Below are 18,831 nucleotides of genomic sequence, written 5' to 3' on the forward strand. Positions count from 1 at the left end.
TCTCAGTCTTCTTTTTTGCAAGCTAAACATTCCCAAATCCTGCAACCGTTCCTCATAGGACATGGTTTGCAGACCAGTCACCATTCTGGTCGCTCTTCTCTGAACTTGCTCCAGTTTGTCTATGTCTTTTTTAAAATGTGGTGCCCAAAACTGTACACAGTATTCCAGATGAGGTCTGACCAAAGAGGAGTAAAGACCGATAATGACTTCACGTGATCTAGACTGTATGCTTCTGTTAATACATCCCAGAATTGTATTTGCCTTTTTTGCTGCTGCATCACACTGTTGACTCATGTTCAGTCTATGATCTATTAGTATACCTAAGTCTTTTTCACATGTACTGTTGCTTAGCTCTATTCCTCCTATTCTGTATATGCTTTTTTCATTTTTATTGCCCAGATGTAGTACTTTGCATTTTTCCCTGTTAAAAACCATTCTGTTGGTTGCTGCCCACTGCTCCAGTTTATTTAGGTCTTTTTGAATCCTCTCTCTCTCTTCTCTAGTATTAGCTATCCCTCCTAGCTTTGTGTCATCAGCAAATTTAATCAGTTTACCCTCAATTCCTTCATCTAAATCATTGATAAAGATGTTGAACAATACAGGTCCCAGGACGGAGCCCTGTGGTACCCCACTTGAGACATTCATCCAGCTGGATGTGAAGCCATTTACAACCACCCTTTGAGTCCGATCACTAAGCCAGTTATGAATCCACCTAACAGTTGACTGGTCCATTGCATACTTGGTCATTTTTTCAATAAGGATGGTGTGAGATACTTTGTCAAATGCTTTGCTGAAGTCAAGATATACTATATCTACAGCATTTCCCTGATCCACCCAGTCAGTGATTCTGTCATAGAAGGAAATTAAGTTAGTCTGACATGACTTGTTAGTTACAAACCCATGCTGACTCTGGTTAATCACTTCATTCTTATCCATGTACTTACATACATGTTGTTTAATAATTTGTTCAAAGATCTTTCCTGGTATAGAAGTCAGACTCACCGGCCTATAGTTCCCTGGGTCCACCTTCTTCCCCTTTTTGAAGATAGGAACAACATTTGCTCTTCTCCAGTCTTCTGGGACTTCTCCTGTTCTCCAAGAATTTTCAAAGATTATGGAGAGTGGTTCTAAAATTTCTTCTACGATCTCCTTCAGTACTCTGGGGTGTAATTCATCTGGACCTGGAGACTTGAACTTATTTATGTTAGCTAAATATTCCCTCACAATCTTTCTGTTTACAGATAACTTGGATTCCTCTATTCCTTTAAAAGGACAGTGAAGATCAGTTGATGTTACATTTTCTTTCTGAGAGAAAACAGATGCAAAATAGGAATTAAAAAGTTCGGCCTTCTCAACATCCTCTCTTACCATTTCTCCATTTTCATCCTGTAAAAATCCTATAGCATCTTTGACTTTTCTTTTACTTTTGACATACCCCCAAAATCCTTTTTTATTGCTTTTGACATCTCTTGCAAGCCTTAATTCATTGTCAGCTTTAGCTAACCTGATACGTGCCCTGCAGGATCTGCAGACTGCATTATAATCTTCTTTAGATATGCCTCCCTCTTTCCATTTAATAAACATTTCTTTCTTTCTTTTTAGCATGTGTTTAAGTTCTGTGTTCATCCATCCTGGTTTCCTTAAATGCTTCCCATTCTTCCTACTTTTCGGGATTGTTAACGATTGTGCTTTGAGAATCTCATTTTTAAAAATTTCCCATCCTTCCTGGACATTTTTGTCCTTAAGGACATCCAGCCATTGGATCCCTCCTATTCTCTTTCTGAGTCTCTTAAAATCTGCCTTTCTAAAATCTAACCTTGAAGTCTGAGTCTTCACATGTCTTCCTCCTCTAGTTATCCAAAATTCTATAATAGCATGATCGCTGCCTCCTAGGGTCCCAGCCACCTTTACCTCCTCAACCATTTCCTCCCTGTTTATAAGGATTAGATCCAAAGTAGCAGATCCCCTTGTTTTCTCCCCTACCTTTTGGAAGATAAAGTTGTCAGCAAGAGAGGATAAGAATTTGCTTGACCTGTTAGTTTTACTTGAGAGAGATTCCCAACAAATGTCTGGATAGTTGAAATCTCCCATGACCACTACGTCATATTTTTTGGAGAACTTGGTCATTTGATACATAAAGAGTTCATCCATATCTTCAGCTTGCCCAGGTGGCCTGTAGTAAATGCCTACAATGGTGTCCTTTCCGTTGTTCTCTCCTTGTATTCTTACCCAAACAGTTTCCACAGAACTCCCAGTCTCTGAAGCTTCAATCTCTGTGCAGATATACGCTTTTCTAACATACAATGCAACACCTCCTCCTCGTTTATCAAGTCTGTTTCTTGCAAATAAGTTGTATCCTTTTAGCCTTTTATTCCAATCATGTGTATCGTCCCACCAAGTTTCAGTGATTCCAATGACATCATATTCCTTTTCCTGCATTAGTAGTTCCAATTCTCCTTGTTTGTTGCCCATGCTTTGTGCATTTGTATAAAAACATTTTAGTTTGTGATTGGTTTCTCTTCCTCCCATATTTTTATTATTTAAATTGTTTTGTCTTTGTTCTTCCTTTCCACTTCCAGTAGCAGAGATCTCAATAGTATTTGTCAGCTGTATGGCTTTTTCTGGCCTTTTGCTTCCCTTCCCACATTGTTCTAGTTTAAAGCTCTTCTGATGAGTGTAGCAAGGCGACTTCCAAATACATGTTTTCCAGTCTTCGTAAGGTGCACCCCATCTCTAGCAAGTAGTCCATCGTATAGGTAATTCATTCCGTGATCCAGAAATCCAAATCCTTGTTGACGGCACCATCGACGTAGCCAGTTGTTCACCTGTAGAATCTTATTCCACCTCATTGTTCCATGGCCATCCACTGGGAGGATGGATGAGAAGACCACCTGCGCTCCCAATTCTTTCACTTTCTTGCCTAAGTCTTCAAAGTCACTGCAGATGGTTTCCAGGGCCTTTCTTGCGGTGTCATTTGTCCCCACATGTATTAGCAGGAATGGGTAGTGATCTGTAGGTCTGAAGAGTCTTGATATCCTGTCAGACACATCTTTAATTTTTGCTCCTGGAAGACAGCACATTTCTCTTGAGGTTATGTCTGGTCTGCAGATAGCGGCCTCTGTTCCTCTTAACAGGGAATCCCCCATGACCACCACTCTCCGTTTTTTCTTCACAACATTCTTCTTTCTCCATCCAGGAGGATTCTGAGGGCTTACAAGGTTATTCATTGCTGGCAAAGTCTTATTTTGCTGTATTTCTTCATGGTTCTCCTGCGTGAGAGCCTGGTACTGGTTCCTGAGCAGTATGGGTGCTGACTGCCTCTCGATCCTCCTGCTTCTGTGGGTCACATGCTTCCAATCCTCTGTTTCGTCAGGTGCAGTTCGAATTTCTTCTCTTTCTGAATCATGAAGAGATAATTCTGCTCTGTCTAAGAACTCTTCACCTTCCTTAATGATTTTCAAGGTAGTTAACCTCTCTTCTAGATTTCGCAACTTTTCCTCCAACAGGGACACAAGCTTGCATTTCTGGCATGTGAAGTTTGGCTTTTCCACTGGCAAGTCTGTGAACATGTAGCAGGATATGCAGCTCACCAAATGGCTCCTGGACTCTTCCATGTTCTTATTGTTAATGTTCTGAAAACAGTGAAAAAAGCTTAAAAAAAAAGCTTCAAAATGCGCGCGCCGGCAGGCGCGCGGTTTACCGATGTCCTCTTTTCAGCTCCAACAGCCAAAATCCAGTGTTCTTTGAGCTCGCGGAGACTCTTCACTTACCCCAAAATGCAGTGGGAATATGCAAATTATCTCCTCAGGACTCCTCCCCTGGTTTACCGATGTCCTCTTTTCAGCTCCAACAGCCAAAATCCAGTGTTCTTTGAGCTCGCGGAGACTCTTCACTTACCGCAAAATGCAGTGGGAATATGCAAATTATCTCCTCAGGACTCCTCCCCTGGTTTACCGATGTCCTCTTTTCAGCTCCAACAGCCAAAATCCAGTGTTCTTTGAGCTCGCGGAGACTCTTCACTTACCCCAAAATGCAGTGGGAATATGCAAATTATCTCCTCAGGACTCCTCCCCTGGTTTACCGATGTCCTCTTTTCAGCTCCAACAGCCAAAATCCAGTGTTCTTTGAGCTCGCGGAGACTCTTCACTTACCGCAAAATGCAGTGGGAATATGCAAATTATCTCCTCAGGACTCCTCCCCTGGTTTACCGATGTCCTCTTTTCAGCTCCAACAGCCAAAATCCAGTGTTCTTTGAGCTCGCGGAGACTCTTCACTTACCGCAAAATGCAGTGGGAATATGCAAATTATCTCCTCAGGACTCCTCCCCTGGTTTACCGATGTCCTCTTTTCAGCTCCAACAGCCAAAATCCAGTGTTCTTTGAGCTCGCGGAGACTCTTCACTTACCCCAAAATGCAGTGGGAATATGCAAATTATCTCCTCAGGACTCCTCCCCTGGTTTACCGATGTCCTCTTTTCAGCTCCAACAGCCAAAATCCAGTGTTCTTTGAGCTCGCGGAGACTCTTCACTTACCCCAAAATGCAGTGGGAATATGCAAATTATCTCCTCAGGACTCCTCCCCTGGTTTACCGATGTCCTCTTTTCAGCTCCAACAGCCAAAATCCAGTGTTCTTTGAGCTCGCGGAGACTCTTCACTTACCCCAAAATGCAGTGGGAATATGCAAATTATCTCCTCAGGACTCCTCCCCTGGTTTACCGATGTCCTCTTTTCAGCTCCAACAGCCAAAATCCAGTGTTCTTTGAGCTCGCGGAGACTCTTCACTTACCCCAAAATGCAGTGGGAATATGCAAATTATCTCCTCAGGACTCCTCCCCTGGTTTACCGATGTCCTCTTTTCAGCTCCAACAGCCAAAATCCAGTGCTCTTTGAGCTCGCGGAGACTCTTCACTTACCCCAAAATGCAGTGGGAATATGCAAATTATCTCCTCAGGACTCCTCCCCTGGTTTACCGATGTCCTCTTTTCAGCTCCAACAGCCAAAATCCAGTGTTCTTTGAGCTCGCGGAGACTCTTCACTTACCCCAAAATGCAGTGGGAATATGCAAATTATCTCCTCAGGACTCCTCCCCTGGTTTACTGATGTCCTCTTTTCAGCTCCAACAGCCAAAATCCAGTGTTCTTTGAGCTCGCGGAGACTCTTCACTTACCCCAAAATGCAGTGGGAATATGCAAATTATCTCCTCAGGACTCCTCCCCTGGTTTACCGATGTCCTCTTTTCAGCTCCAACAGCCAAAATCCAGTGTTCTTTGAGCTCGCGGAGACTCTTCACTTACCCCAAAATGCAGTGGGAATATGCAAATTATCTCCTCAGGACTCCTCCCCTGGTTTACCGATGTCCTCTTTTCAGCTCCAACAGCCAAAATCCAGTGTTCTTTGAGCTCGCGGAGACTCTTCACTTACCCCAAAATGCAGTGGGAATATGCAAATTATCTCCTCAGGACTCCTCCCCTGGTTTACCGATGTCCTCTTTTCAGCTCCAACAGCCAAAATCCAGTGTTCTTTGAGCTCGCGGAGACTCTTCACTTACCCCAAAATGCAGTGGGAATATGCAAATTATCTCCTCAGGACTCCTCCCCTGGTTTACCGATGTCCTCTTTTCAGCTCCAACAGCCAAAATCCAGTGTTCTTTGAGCTCGCGGAGACTCTTCACTTACCCCAAAATGCAGTGGGAATATGCAAATTATCTCCTCAGGACTCCTCCCCTGGTTTATCTCCTCAGGACTCCTCCCTCCACGACTCTTCCAACGGGCATTGCATTTCCTATTAATTTCAGTCAGCTTTTGCTTTTCAATGCATAGGCGAACACTAAGTGAGACCCAATCCCCAATAATGGGTAGAAGGTTTTTAGTACGCTGTAATCCACGTCTGTTTCAAGGGGCATTGCAGTTCCTCATAATTTTTGGAAAGCCTTCCATTCACTGCTTAGGCCAACAGTGTACAGGAGACCCAGTTGCTATAAATGGAAAAAACGGTTTAGTTAAGGCCCTCTGACCTCCATGTCACTTCCAAGGGGCATTGGAGTGCCTCGAAATTTTTGGTAGGCATTGCACTCACTGTATGCCCTATAACTGTGTAGCCGAACCGCTCCTTTTGGTACAGAAACATATCCTACAAGACATGTGTGGTTGACTGGCCTGATATTAATGTGAATGGTCCTTGTTCCTCCTACTCTTTCTCCTTTGCCACCACCTCATCCATCATTCATCACCTGAAGCTTTGTTTTAACGGGAGTCATAGAACTGGGATAGTAGCAGGAAAACATCCAGCAATCGTCGGAGGAGGTAGGATATGCACCAAAACACTGACCACCTCAGGCCTAGCCGCTACTACATATATGTGCTTGCATTCCAAGGAACAGAAAGCTAAGGAGATGGATGGCCTCATGATCATTAATAATTTACTCGTTGTGTAGTAGGCCGACCACAGCTGCTGTCTACCATCTGAACTTTGTGTTGAAGCCTGATTGACCCAGGACCCGCAATCCTCTATGTCTGGAGGACATGTTGCATCCCAGTGTCCAACTGTGTCCCGGCTTCCACAATATTAACCCAGTGTGAAGGCGTCAGTGAGATGGACCATCCCTGGCCACATTCACTTGTCCATGTGTTTGTGGTTAGGCTGTCCTTCCCACTAAACGCACTGGGGAGGGTACAGGTAATGTTTTGGTATGCGCGCTTGTGTATAAGGCGCACCAGGACAAATAGGGGCGGCTGGGGACCGTTTATGGACACCCGGCCGCCCCCTGGCGGCTGGGGACCAAGAATGGACACCCGGCCGCGGGGCGGCTGGTGACCGAGTATGGACACCCGGCCGCCCCCTGGCGGCTGGGGACCAAGCGTGGACACCCGGCCGCCAGGCGGCTGGGGACTGAGTATGGGTACCAGGCCGCAGACGTAGCCATGACGTGGTGGCCAGATTCCGTCTGCATATGCCTAAAAGACCCAATTTCAAGTGCAAGCAAGCAAGCAGTATGGTATTGCAGCCTGGGGGTGGGTGGGTGGCAGGCTGCATACTTGCGCTTGCATTGCAAGGAATGGGGGAGGCACAATTGAACACTGCCCTGGGACAAGGACTTGCACGGGGATAGCTGCAAGTCTGCATCTTCTGATGCGGCAAGGATCACTTCTGATGGGCATGACGCGCCCAGGGGATGGGGACGACTCGGTATCCGGGCCTTTGCCTGGTTTGGGGGTGTCGCGGTGGTCGGCTCCCGGGCCCGTACCCTGGGGTCACTCTTGAAAAAGGGGATTGGAACTTGGATAGAAAAAAAAATTAAGTAAATAGTTTGTGACGCCACCTGTGGTACCTGGTAAGGATTACCAGCACTGCTGCAGACCTCCGGGGGGGTGATGGGATGGCAGCTGGGATGTTTCTGCTCCCCACAGGTGGAGCGGGCCCCTGGAGCAGTGTGTAGTTTGGTGGTGGGTGGTGCTGGGACTTGTAGTGCAGGCGGGATGGCGCAGCAGGAGTAACTGACAGAGACAGGGGATTCGCTTCAATACCTTTACTGATGCGGATGTCAGGTACGGTCCAGGGTACTCAGTAGGATGGGTGCACTTCAGGACTTCTCCCCAGTGAGCGGGTATAAGGCCTCCTGGTCCGTGTCTGCCTCTCTGTATGCTCCTGGCCAGCCTGCAACTGGGCCTAGCTTATGTGTCGTGCTGTTCCTTCACCTGTCGCTCGGTAGTAGGACCTTCTGCTGGAAAGCACTATCCCTGGACGCCGGGGCCTTCGTGGTTCCTGGTCCTGTAATGGGTTTAGCTTCAGGTCTGCCAGGGACTTGTAGTCCTCCTGGAATGCCAGTGATCACTACTGGGTATAAAGGACCCTGTAGGTGCGGACCCGGTGTCCGGTTTTTATCTTCAGAGTGAGCCTATGATGCTCCTCTGCCCCCTAAGCTCCTCTCTCCTTTCTCCTCTTGCCTTCGGCCACACTCGGGGCCCTCAGAACTCAGCAGCAGATGCGCTGCGTCTTCGCTGCTCTCAGCATCAGCACGCTCTCAGACTCTCTCTCTGTCTGACTAACTGAACTGCCTAGCTTCAGCCTCCATATATATATCCCTAACAGGGCTCCCTCTGGTGGTATGAGGTGGAAGGGTGGAGGTGTCTGTATGTACTGAGGGCCTCTTGTGGAGAAGTCCATCCATGCACCCTGGGTCCTGTGGTACCTGTGAACAGCAGGGTGCCACCGGCACACTTTTAGGCAGTGACCTGGGTGTCAGAGATGCTTCCAGGGGTCTTCCCCATGCTGTTCCCATGTCTTTTCAGCACTGTATGTGTGTCACCCTGGCCTGGATGCCACAAAATGTAATAAAGCTGTGTCTGAGAGCAAGGGGGAGGTTCTCTAGTCAGGGGAACATTAGCATGCAGTACCTCCTGCCTCAGGCCAGTAGGGGGAGCAGGCTGCCCCTATAAAAGCTGGTACTGGGGGCAGGGTTAGAGAGAACTGGATGACCTGTCTCAGTACTGAGACTTGTCCCAGAGCAGAGCAGGGACAGAAAGTTGTATTGCACCTAAGAGGAAGTATGGCAGGAGGAGAGCCACAAGCCAGAGACAAGAGGCGAAGTGAGCCTGTCTTAGCAGATAAAGGACTTAATTTACCAGACTTTGGTGTCTGAGGCTGGGAGGATTCCACATCCCACAGCAGATAACCAGTCCGCAGGGGACTGTATGTTCCTTGGCCTAAGAAACCTGGAGGCTCTGCCACAACAGAAGGGACCAGTAAAGCCGTACCAGGCCGGGAGCAGAAAGGAACCCACGTCGCAGGCCATACAGGCGAGAGTACACGGTAAGCTCGGAAACGTGTGCTGTTACCCTATAAGGAGGAGATAGCCAGAAGGAGCACAGAAAGCACGGTAGGCCTACACCCTCACCCTGACCAGGGCCAATTTCCCCATTGCTCTCAGACATCCAAGTCCCCTCCTAGCCGGGACTGTTTGTGGGTCAGTTTATCTGTTTTAGTAAAGACCCTGGACTGCAACCTGTTGTCTGTGTGCTCCTTGCTCCTCCAGCACTATCAGCACTGGGACTCTCACCACCATCACTCCCACCATCCACTACACTGCCCTGGGGCTGCACTCTTCCCGTGGGGAGTAACACCACCTCAGCTGCATACACCATCAGCCCCAGCGGTCTGCCTTGCAGCGGCGTTTCCAAATGACCACAAATCCACGGGTGGCGTAGTCGGACATAATCATCAGCACATAACGGACTACCACTGGCCTGACCACCCTGAGCCACGGAACCGGGTTGCCACTACTACCCCCATCGTTCCCCTATTGCCCGGATCCGAGTGCCCCACGGCCCAGGGGGAAAGTCAGCTTTGGCGTAGTCGGCAGGATTTCGTGCCCGCAACCACCGGGTACTGCGTGCCTTCAAAAGACTGTCATACCTGCCGTGGTGAAGGCTCCCGCCATCCGGAGCCGGTTCCCGCCATCTTCAGTCGGTTCCCACCATCTTCAGCTGTTTTCCCGCCATCCGAAGTCGTTTTCCCGCCGTCGGACGCCATCTTCAGGACGCCGCGCGGGAAGAAGAGGGGCGTGGATGCCGAAAGCGCGCGAGACCTGAAGCTCCGCCCCACGCACCGACGCTGCGCAAGGTCCTGGAAGGGAGAGAGAGCGACGCTGACGTCATCAGGACGCGACGCAAGGTCCTCGTCCAGAGCAGCAGCAGCGGAGCCGCGGCCTACAGAGGAGGATCGTCGGAAGGTAGGCCACGCTTAACTAGGGGGGAGGAAGATGTCGGACACAGAGGCGCCCACTACCACCAACGCAGCTGCAGCAGCGGTGATGCCATCTTCCCTGCCCTACATCCCTGGAGCAGCCTGGCTGCCCAAGTACTCAGGGGAGCCCCATGCCCTAATTGACTTTAAGGAAAGGCTGTACAGTTTGTTCCAGGTTTACCCCCTGACAGAGGAACAGAAGGTCAGCATATTGACAGGGCAGTTAACTGGCGCAGCCCAAAGGGAGGTAAAATCATGGCCCATTGAGGAGAAAAGGACTGTGAAGGGTATTCTAGCCTGGCTGCGGGGTACCTTTGACACACGTACCTCCGCTGAAATTAAAATGAGGTTCTATGGATGTAAGCAGCGGGCACAGGACAGCATCAGAGACTATGCCCTAAATTTGCAGGAAGCCCTGAGGGCCATCCAACAATCTGACCCTGGCAGCGTGCAGGAAGCGGATAAACTACTAACAGAACAATTCATAGAAGGTCTGCTGTCTAGCGCCCACAGGGCCCAACTGCGCCTCATGTTCTTTCAGAACCCTGACCTGACCTTTGCCCAATTTAAGGACAGGGCCATAAGGGTGCTCCGTGAACCCGCAACAAGTGGCGCTATAAACCCCCGGCGCCCTGCTCTCACCTACCACCAGGAGGCGGCGCCCTCCTCTATGGACTCCGTGGGGGCTGATGCACAGGCCCTGAACCAAGCCTCGTCGAAAGACCTGCACCACCAAGTCCAGGAGCTGACCAGGAGCGTCGCGGCGTTGACCAGGACCGTCCAGGCGTTACAAGTGGACCCGTCAAGACCCATCGAGCTGGCTTCAAGTCCGGAGGATGTCCCGTGGCGTCGACAGAGGAGGATCCCGTCGTTCCGAGGGAGGCCCACAGACCGTTACGCAGAGGATGGACAGCCCATTTGCCGCCGATGCAACCAGCCCGGACACATTTCCAGGTACTGTAATTTAAACGGGTCCAACCTGGGGCAGAGGGCCAACCCCCAGGCATAAGATCACCAGGCCCTTACAATTGGCGTAATAAGTACGTTGGGGGGCGCCCGGTTTTACCCGTGGTGCTGGACGGTATCCCCATGAGCGCCTTGCTGGATACTGGGTCGCAAGTAACCACTATCCCTTATGTACTTTTTAAGCAGTATTGGACTGAAGCTGATATCACACGGTATCCAGACAGTAACTTGAGTATCATCGCCAGCAATGGCTTACCCGTGCCGCAGATGGGGTTCAAGGAGATGACAATTAAGATTGGTAAAGTTGAACTGCCGGCACAGGGAGTAATTATTGTGGACATTGACCGTCGTGAAAGTCACCCTAAAATAACTGTGGGTACTAAAGTGATTGAAAATTGTCTTTCAGAGGTAATTGTAATTCTACAACAGGTGGTGGTGAATGCTAGTTCCAGCCAACAGAGAGTCCTCAACAAGGAGATAAAAGCCCTGATGAGACGGCAGCAGGTAGAACTGTCTGGTGGTGAGATCGGTAGCGTAAGACTGAGTGACCCATTCCCCATTTCCATGCCTCCCAAAAGTGAAATGATGATCTGGTGTCGGACTGCAATCGGGTTGAGAGGTAGAGACTACCAAGCCATGGTAGAACCCGTGTACTCAGACAGCAGGCCCACCATTTTAACAGCCCGGGGGGTGGTTGATGTCCGTCATGGGAGGGTGCCCGTCCGCACCCTCAACATTGGGGAGAGGGAAGTACACTTACCCAGGTACGCTACACTCGCCAAACTGTTTGTTGTCGAACACAAAGCTATCAGGGCCGTGGAACCCTTGCCTCCATCTCCACAGGCGGAGGGTAATGGCTCCCAGAAACAAAAGGAGGACTGGTGCCAGAAACTTCATGTGGGTGCTGATTCCACTCCCCTGCACAAAAAACAAGGAGTCTACCGGGTGGTACAGGAGTACGAGAGAGTCTTTAGTAAGCACCCGCTAGACTTCGGCAGAGTAAAGGGGATAGAACACCACATCCCCACAGGGAGCCACCCACCGATAAAAGAAAGACACAGACCTGTACCCCCTGTACATTATCAGAATGCCAAGGGTATGCTGCGTGAAATGAAAGAAGCTGGGGTCATTAGAGATAGCTGTAGCCCCTGGGCAGCCCCCTTGGTTCTGGTGAAAAAGAAAGATGGCACCATGAGAATGTGCGTGGACTATAGACAAATCAACCGTATCACCTACAAAGACGCATATCCGCTGCCTAGAATAGAGGAGTCTTTAGCCGCACTAAAATCAGCTAACTTCTTTTCTACTTTGGACCTTACTAGCGGGTACTGGCAGGTTCCTGTGGCAGAGGCTGACAAGGAGAAGACCGCCTTCACCACCCCGATGGGACTGAGCGAGTTCAACTGTATGCCTTTCGGGCTCTGCAACGCACCAGGGACCTTCCAGCGGCTGATGGAATGCTATCTAGGGCACCGAAACTTCGAGACGGTCCTCCTTTACCTGGACGACGTGATCGTCTATTCGAAAACCTACGAGGACCATCTAAAGCACCTGGCCGAGGTGTTCGAAGCCCTGGCAGGCTATGGCCTGAAGGTGAAACCATCAAAGTGTCACCTGCTGAAACCAAAGGTCCAGTACCTAGGGCACGTGGTAAGCGCGGAAGGAGTGGCCCCCGACCCTGACAAGGTCACGGCAATCAAGAGCTGGCCAAGCCCCTCGAACATCAAAGAGGTGAGACAGTTTCTCGGATTGGTAGGCTACTACCGAAGGTTCATCCCCGGGTTCACTAGGATGGCAGCTCCTATGCAGGACCTCCTAATCGGACAGTCTAAGTCCAGGAGCCAAAAGCCGCCCTTCAAGTGGGATAAACCGGAAGAGGAGTCCTTCCGCCAGTTGAAGATGGCCCTCACGGGGGATGAGATCCTGGCCTACCCTGATTATGATCAGCCTTTTATTCTCCACACGGACGCCAGTAATGTGGGACTGGGAGCAGTACTGTCCCAAAACCAACAGGGCAGAGAAAGGGTGATCGCGTACGCCAGCCGGAAGCTGAGGCCCACCGAGAGGATCCCGGAGAATTACAGCTCCTTCAAGCTAGAATTCTTGGCGGTGGTGTGGGCCGTGACGGAACGCTTCAAGCATTACCTGGCCTCCGCAAAGTTCACAGTGTACACGGACAACAACCCGTTAACACACCTAGACAATGCAAGACTTGGTGCCCTAGAACAGCGGTGGATGGCCCGTCTCTCCAACTATGACTTCGTGATCAAGTACCGGGCCGGCAAAACCAATGCCAACGCTGACGCCCTATCGAGGATGCCTCACTTACCTGAAGGTGACGAAGACCCAGAAGAGCTGGAGGAGGTAGAACTCCCCGCGTTTCACCGGTATGGAGCCGCTCAATACTCCCACCGCGTGAAGGAGGAGGATCTAACAACCGTGATGATCAATCCCCTACCTCACCACAGCTGGGCCGAGACCCAAGATAGTGACCCTGCCATCCGCCTGGTGAAAGATCTGCTGACCCAGGAAGACGCCCGCATGGATCCGGATGCTCCAGCGGAAGCCACGCAGCTGTGGAAGGAGAAGAGCAAGCTGTTCCTCTACGAAGGCAAGCTGTGCAGAAGGATTGTCAAACACCGGACGCACGAGCTGACCTGGCAAGTCGTGGTCCCAAGGCGGGATGCAGCTATGGTCCTGGGGGCTTACCATGACAGAGGGGGGCACTTCGGTTGGAAGAAACTGGAGTTCCTGCTAAGAGGACGGTTTTTTTGGGTCGGCATGAGAGGGGCTGTAGAGAAGTGGTGCAGAGACTGTGGCCCTTGTCACCTAAGGAGGAAGGACCGTGCCAGCCAGAAGACACCCTTGAGGCCCATCGTCACCACGCAGCCTCTTGAGCTGGTAGCTCTAGACCACGTCAAGTTGGTTCCAAGCCGGTCGGGGTACATCTACGCCCTGACAATCGTTGACCACTATTCTCGTTTTCTCGTGGTGGTCCCGGTAACAGACTTGACAGCCCAAACAGTGGCCAGAGCCTTCCAGCCAATACTTCTGCCGTACACACGGGTATCCGGAACAGGTCCTGACAGACCAGGGTCCAGCGTTCGAGGCTGAAATCTTCCAGGAGTTCTGCAACCTCTATGGCTGTAAGAAGATTCGGACAACGCCTTACCACCCACAAACCAACGAGATGTGTGAGAAAATGAACAACATAGTCATTGATCTCCAGAAGACGTTGCCCCTGGAGGAACGCAGCCTGTGGCCAGAAAAACTGCCGGACCTGATAGACTTATACAATCATATCCCGGTGAATGCTACCAACTGCACCCCGGCTTACCTGATGCGAGCCAGACCAGGTAAGCTGCCCGTAGACCTGGAGATGGGAGTCCTAACACCTGAGGACAGCTCACCGGATGCGGACTGGGATACGGAAAGGCAACTGCAGTACAAGAAGGTACAGAAGAGTGTGGAGAGGAGCCTAGCCCAGGTGAGAGAACGGCAAGAAAGACTCTTCAACCAACACGCCCCTGCTGGTCCCCTAGAACCAGGTGAGCAAGTCCTGAAGCGAAAGAGAAGGCTTCACAAGTTGGACGACCAGTGGAAAAGGGAAGCCTACACCGTACTGCAGTCTGGTCACGACAACCCGAAGGTGTGCGTGATCACCAACGACGGAGGAGAAACCACTGGTACCGTCTCCAGAGACCACCTCAAAAGGTGCCCCGAGCAACTCCGTAGTGCAGAAGAGGATCAGAGTGACCTTGAACCCGCAGAGGACAAGGAAGAAATGATCAGCACCGTTCTCGGAGAGTTCCCTCAGTCCTGGACTCGAATAAATGATGCTATAGTGGTACCCGTCCTGCATTTCCTGCAACCGACTGCGCAATAACCAACGCCAGAGCCGGAAGGTGAAGAGGAGCAAGCGGTTCCAGAGGCAGAAGAGCCTGTATCAGCAGCCCAGGAGAGTCAACCCTCTGCTGACAGTGAGCATGCCATGCCTGCTGTAAGCCAAAGAACCCGCAGACAGCTGCCTGCCCTACCTGTACACCCAGCTGGTAGCTGTACCCCTAACGCTAGTGGGGAAAGCCAAGTCGGTCCACCACCAGACAGTGGGTTAAGGAGATCAACCAGGAGCACAAAGGGGCAGATACCCGCTCGCTGGAGAATATAGGGTGCACTAAAGTTGTAAATAACCCTGTTGCCAAATGTTGAAATGTTTGCCAAGTTACATGCATGTTTGGTAATTCTGTGTTTCAGTTTCTTGCAGCTACCGTAAGGACTCACAGGTTATGGACTTTTTATAACCGGGACCTTGTATGGACTGCGTTCGGAGCCTAACCAAGGAATGAACTAAGACTGTGAAGGACTTGGGATAGGACAGACCCCCACCTGGTTAAGGCTCCCCGTTGTATTGGTGATATGGACACCCGGTCACAGGCCACACTGTGACCTTAAGAACTCAAGCTGTGCGTCGTCTGTCTGTTAATGTTTTATGGTTATGCATATTGTCTTTGTTTATTGTTTAGTCCCGGAGTACTAAATTTTACTAGGGGGGAATGTGTCACCCTGGCCTGGATGCCACAAAATGTAATAAAGCTGTGTCTGAGAGCAAGGGGGAGGTTCTCTAGTCAGGGGAACATTAGCATGCAGTACCTCCTGCCTCAGGCCAGTAGGGGGAGCAGGCTGCCCCTATAAAAGCTGGTACTGGGGGCAGGGTTAGAGAGAACTGGATGACCTGTCTCAGTACTGAGACTTGTCCCGGAGCAGAGCAGGGACAGAAAGTTGTATTGCACCTAAGAGGAAGTGTGGCAGGAGGAGAGCCACAAGCCAGAGACAAGAAGCGAAGTGAGCCTGTCTTAGCAGATAAAGGACTTAATTTACCAGACTTTGGTGTCTGAGGCTGGGAGGATTCCACATCCCACAGCATATAACCAGTCCGCAGGGGACTGTATGTTCCTTGGCCTAAGAAACCTGGAGGCTCTGCCACAACAGAAGGGACCAGTAAAGCCGTACCAGGCCGGGAGCAGAAAGGAACCCACGTCGCAGGCCATACAGGCGAGAGTACACGGAAAGCTCGGAAACGTGGGCTGTTACCCTATAAGGAGGAGATAGCCAGAAGGAGCACAGAAAGCACGGTAGGCCTACACCCTCACCCTGACCAGGGCCAATCTCCCAATTGCTCTCAGACATCCAGGTCCCCTCCTAGCCGGGACTGTTTATGGGTCAGTTTATCTGTTTAAGTAAAGACCCTGGACTGCAACCTGTTGTCTGTGTGCTCCTTGCTCCTCCAGCACTATCAGCACTGGGACTCTCACCACCATCACTCCCACCATCCACTACACTGCCCTGGGGCTGCACTCTTCCCGTGGGGAGTCACACCACCTCAGCTGCATACACCATCAGCCCCAGCGGTCTGCCTTGCAGCGGCGGTTCCTAATGACCGCAAATCCACTGGTGGCGTAGTCGGACATAATCATCAGCACATAACGGACTACCACTGGCCTGACCACCCTGAGCCACGGAACCGGGTTGCCACTACTACCCCTATCGTTCCCCTATTGCCCGGATCCGAGTGCCCCACGGCCCAGGGGGCGAGTCATATGCATGTGTCACACAGCACATGGCCAGATAAGGTTGCAAAATGTTAAAATGACATTTCCCAGTGAATACATTTGTCACAGTTGAAAGCAATACAAAAGTGCAAAAACGCATAAAAAATGCTACTTGTGAACATAGCCCAAGGTGTGGAGGAGTATTTTTGTTTTTGGTTATTTATTTTACCTTATACACAAACCTTTACCCTGGAAAGGAAGTTCCTTAACATATTTCACAGGAAAACAGTTTCAGTTTCGTTTTTGAACGTTTTATTGTGTGCCCGTAAAAGTGGCTTAATACCTCTGACCACGTTGTTGACAGCAGTGACCTGGGGGTCAGAAATGCTTCCTGGGGCGATCCCCATGCAGTCCCCATGTCATTTGAGCACTGTCACTATCGTTTTGGGCACTTTTTAGGCTTTCTACAGACTGCCGGGGATGCCGCCGCAAAAATGCTCGGGTCCTCCATAGACTAACATTGGGCTCGTTGCTTGGGTCGAGCACCCGAGTATCACAGTGAGCTCGGCCCGAGCTTCGAGCACCCGAGCATTTTAGTGCTCGCTCAGCGCTAGTTATAATTCCAACATAGGAGCCAGAAGAACCTTACATAAAAATGTTGCTCTGAATTACCTTACATATTATAGATATTACTGTTATGTTCCAGGCAGGCATTAAGTATGAAAATCCTGATGACTCCTCACATGCAGAAGGAAAAAGAGATTTGATCCTTGAAGGGTATCAATTATGATTCATAAAAACTTTTCATAAGTTTTGGTGACTTGTCAGAAGTTTTGATTTGGAGGGGGGGTCTTGGCATTGAGACTAACCGCAATCAAAGAAAAAACAGAAAAAGCACTTAGCTGAGCTATGCGCTTTTTATTTCTCATTGTCTTTGCTCAGCATTCCTCGGGTAAAGTCTACACCTTTCACCTATGCTCCGAGGTCAAGCAAAGCTGACCAGAAACTAAGGGGCACAGTGCTCCCATTGTGTTAATGATCATTGAAACAGCCAGATCCCAACCAATCAAAACTTTTGATATGTCAATATGACATGGTAAACATTTTTTTTAAATCACAGGTATTGTTTAAGTTGATATTAGAAAAAAGTCTGCCAAACATAGAGAATTTGTCAGGATCGGACACTATCTCATTTTTAGGGTGTACTTAGATACTTTCTCAATGGAAGATATCAGGTGAAGAAAGAGTTGAATTCTTTTCTTCCTGCAGAAGACTAAGGTCGTCAAAAGCCTCTCATGTTGCTGGGAATAGCCAATGGTTTAATGTGGATGGGGACCTCTTGACTCTGCCCCGACAGATTTATTGCAGGGAGAGAGAAGGATTCGGCATCTTGTTGGATTTTAATGGCCGATCCTTTTGATCCCCCTGGAGATAAGTCACGGCCAGAGGAGTCGAGCACTCATGTGTATGGGGAAGTCAAGCTGTTGACAGCAATTTCAAGTCTATAGGGGACTTTAGTCCCTTCTTCCATTGAAAGAACAGTCAGGTTTAGTGGAGAACACATGTTTATGGTGAGGTTGACCTATCCACATTGCACAACTTTGAGCTGGGTTCCCATTTCTTCCATGGGGTAAGAGAATGTGACTCAGGGGACCTTCTCTCTCCATAGGCTCAACGAAAAATTATGCGTCAGAACTTTTTTTCTTATTTTGTGTTACTTAATTTTCCATGAGAAATCCCCACAAAGAGAAGATAATTTATGCAGGTCTAGATGGGATGATTAAAAACATTAAGGTCTGATTTTGTTGTGACATTTGCCTTTTCTATACTTTCAAGGATGAGGTAAAAATGGGAACACGGGGCCTATGTGTCTTACTCTGCACCCTACAGTTCCTACAGGGGATGCAAGGTATGTATAGTGTTTATACTGACAATCGTTATGTAGCCGATTTCAACCTTAATGGAAAGATTATAGCTACCTACTTACATTAAATTAATGTCTTCGACAATCTAATGTGTCTGGTCCAGATTGTACCCTGATGGCAGTCGATTCATTATCCAGGGATGGGTCTATTGAGTTTCACCATTCATGTTATTTCATTTTGCTTATAAATTAAGGCCATTTAGATGAACCAATACTCAGGATCGAGAGTTCATTAGAATTCTGTTCGTGAATCCAGCACTCAAACAACATCCTTCTTCATTGAATGATTGGATTGTTCCAGCCCTAAAATCGATATCAGTTTCACAACCTTCTGCATCCTTAGGAGATGGTCTGCCGATACCGATGTTTTAAGAGCACAGAACGATCACATTAATGATTGTTCTGCCAGCATAAAACTGTGGCCAGTCTGTCTAAACAAGGCCATTAAACGACCACCGGTTTGCATATAGCCAATCAATGGTCATTTAATGGCTGCAGTCAACGGGTGTAAATGCACCTTGAGCTGCTCAGAGTGTCACAGATCCTTGTCTTCCTCCATCAACTGGGATTAACATAAAAACTTGGTGGCACTAAATGAGAATGTTGATCAAAACGATGTGGGAAATAGCTGCTAGCCAAACAAATGTTAGG

General features: G+C 49.3%; 1 protein-coding gene across 2 annotated transcripts in view; it reads left to right on the plus strand.

The window, feature by feature from the left end:
- CSF2RB (colony stimulating factor 2 receptor subunit beta) overlaps positions 1-18,831 on the plus strand; it is a 75,555-nt gene that overhangs the window by 8,890 nt on the left and 47,834 nt on the right. Inside the window, exon 2 of one of the 2 annotated variants that reach the window (XM_073644373.1) lies at positions 18,093-18,165. The exons of the other annotated variant lie outside the window; for it this stretch is intronic. Within the exon in view, the coding sequence (XP_073500474.1) occupies positions 18,105-18,165 (61 nt within the window). The 5' untranslated portion in view covers positions 18,093-18,104. The remainder of the gene's footprint in view (positions 1-18,092; positions 18,166-18,831) is intronic. 2 annotated transcript variants of the gene reach the window in all.

This window comes from Phyllobates terribilis, unplaced genomic scaffold, assembly GCF_046119375.1.
Source record: "Phyllobates terribilis strain yellow unplaced genomic scaffold, ASM4611937v1 Scaffold_8__6_contigs__length_399053987, whole genome shotgun sequence".
Lineage (NCBI taxonomy): Eukaryota > Metazoa > Chordata > Amphibia > Anura > Dendrobatidae > Phyllobates > Phyllobates terribilis.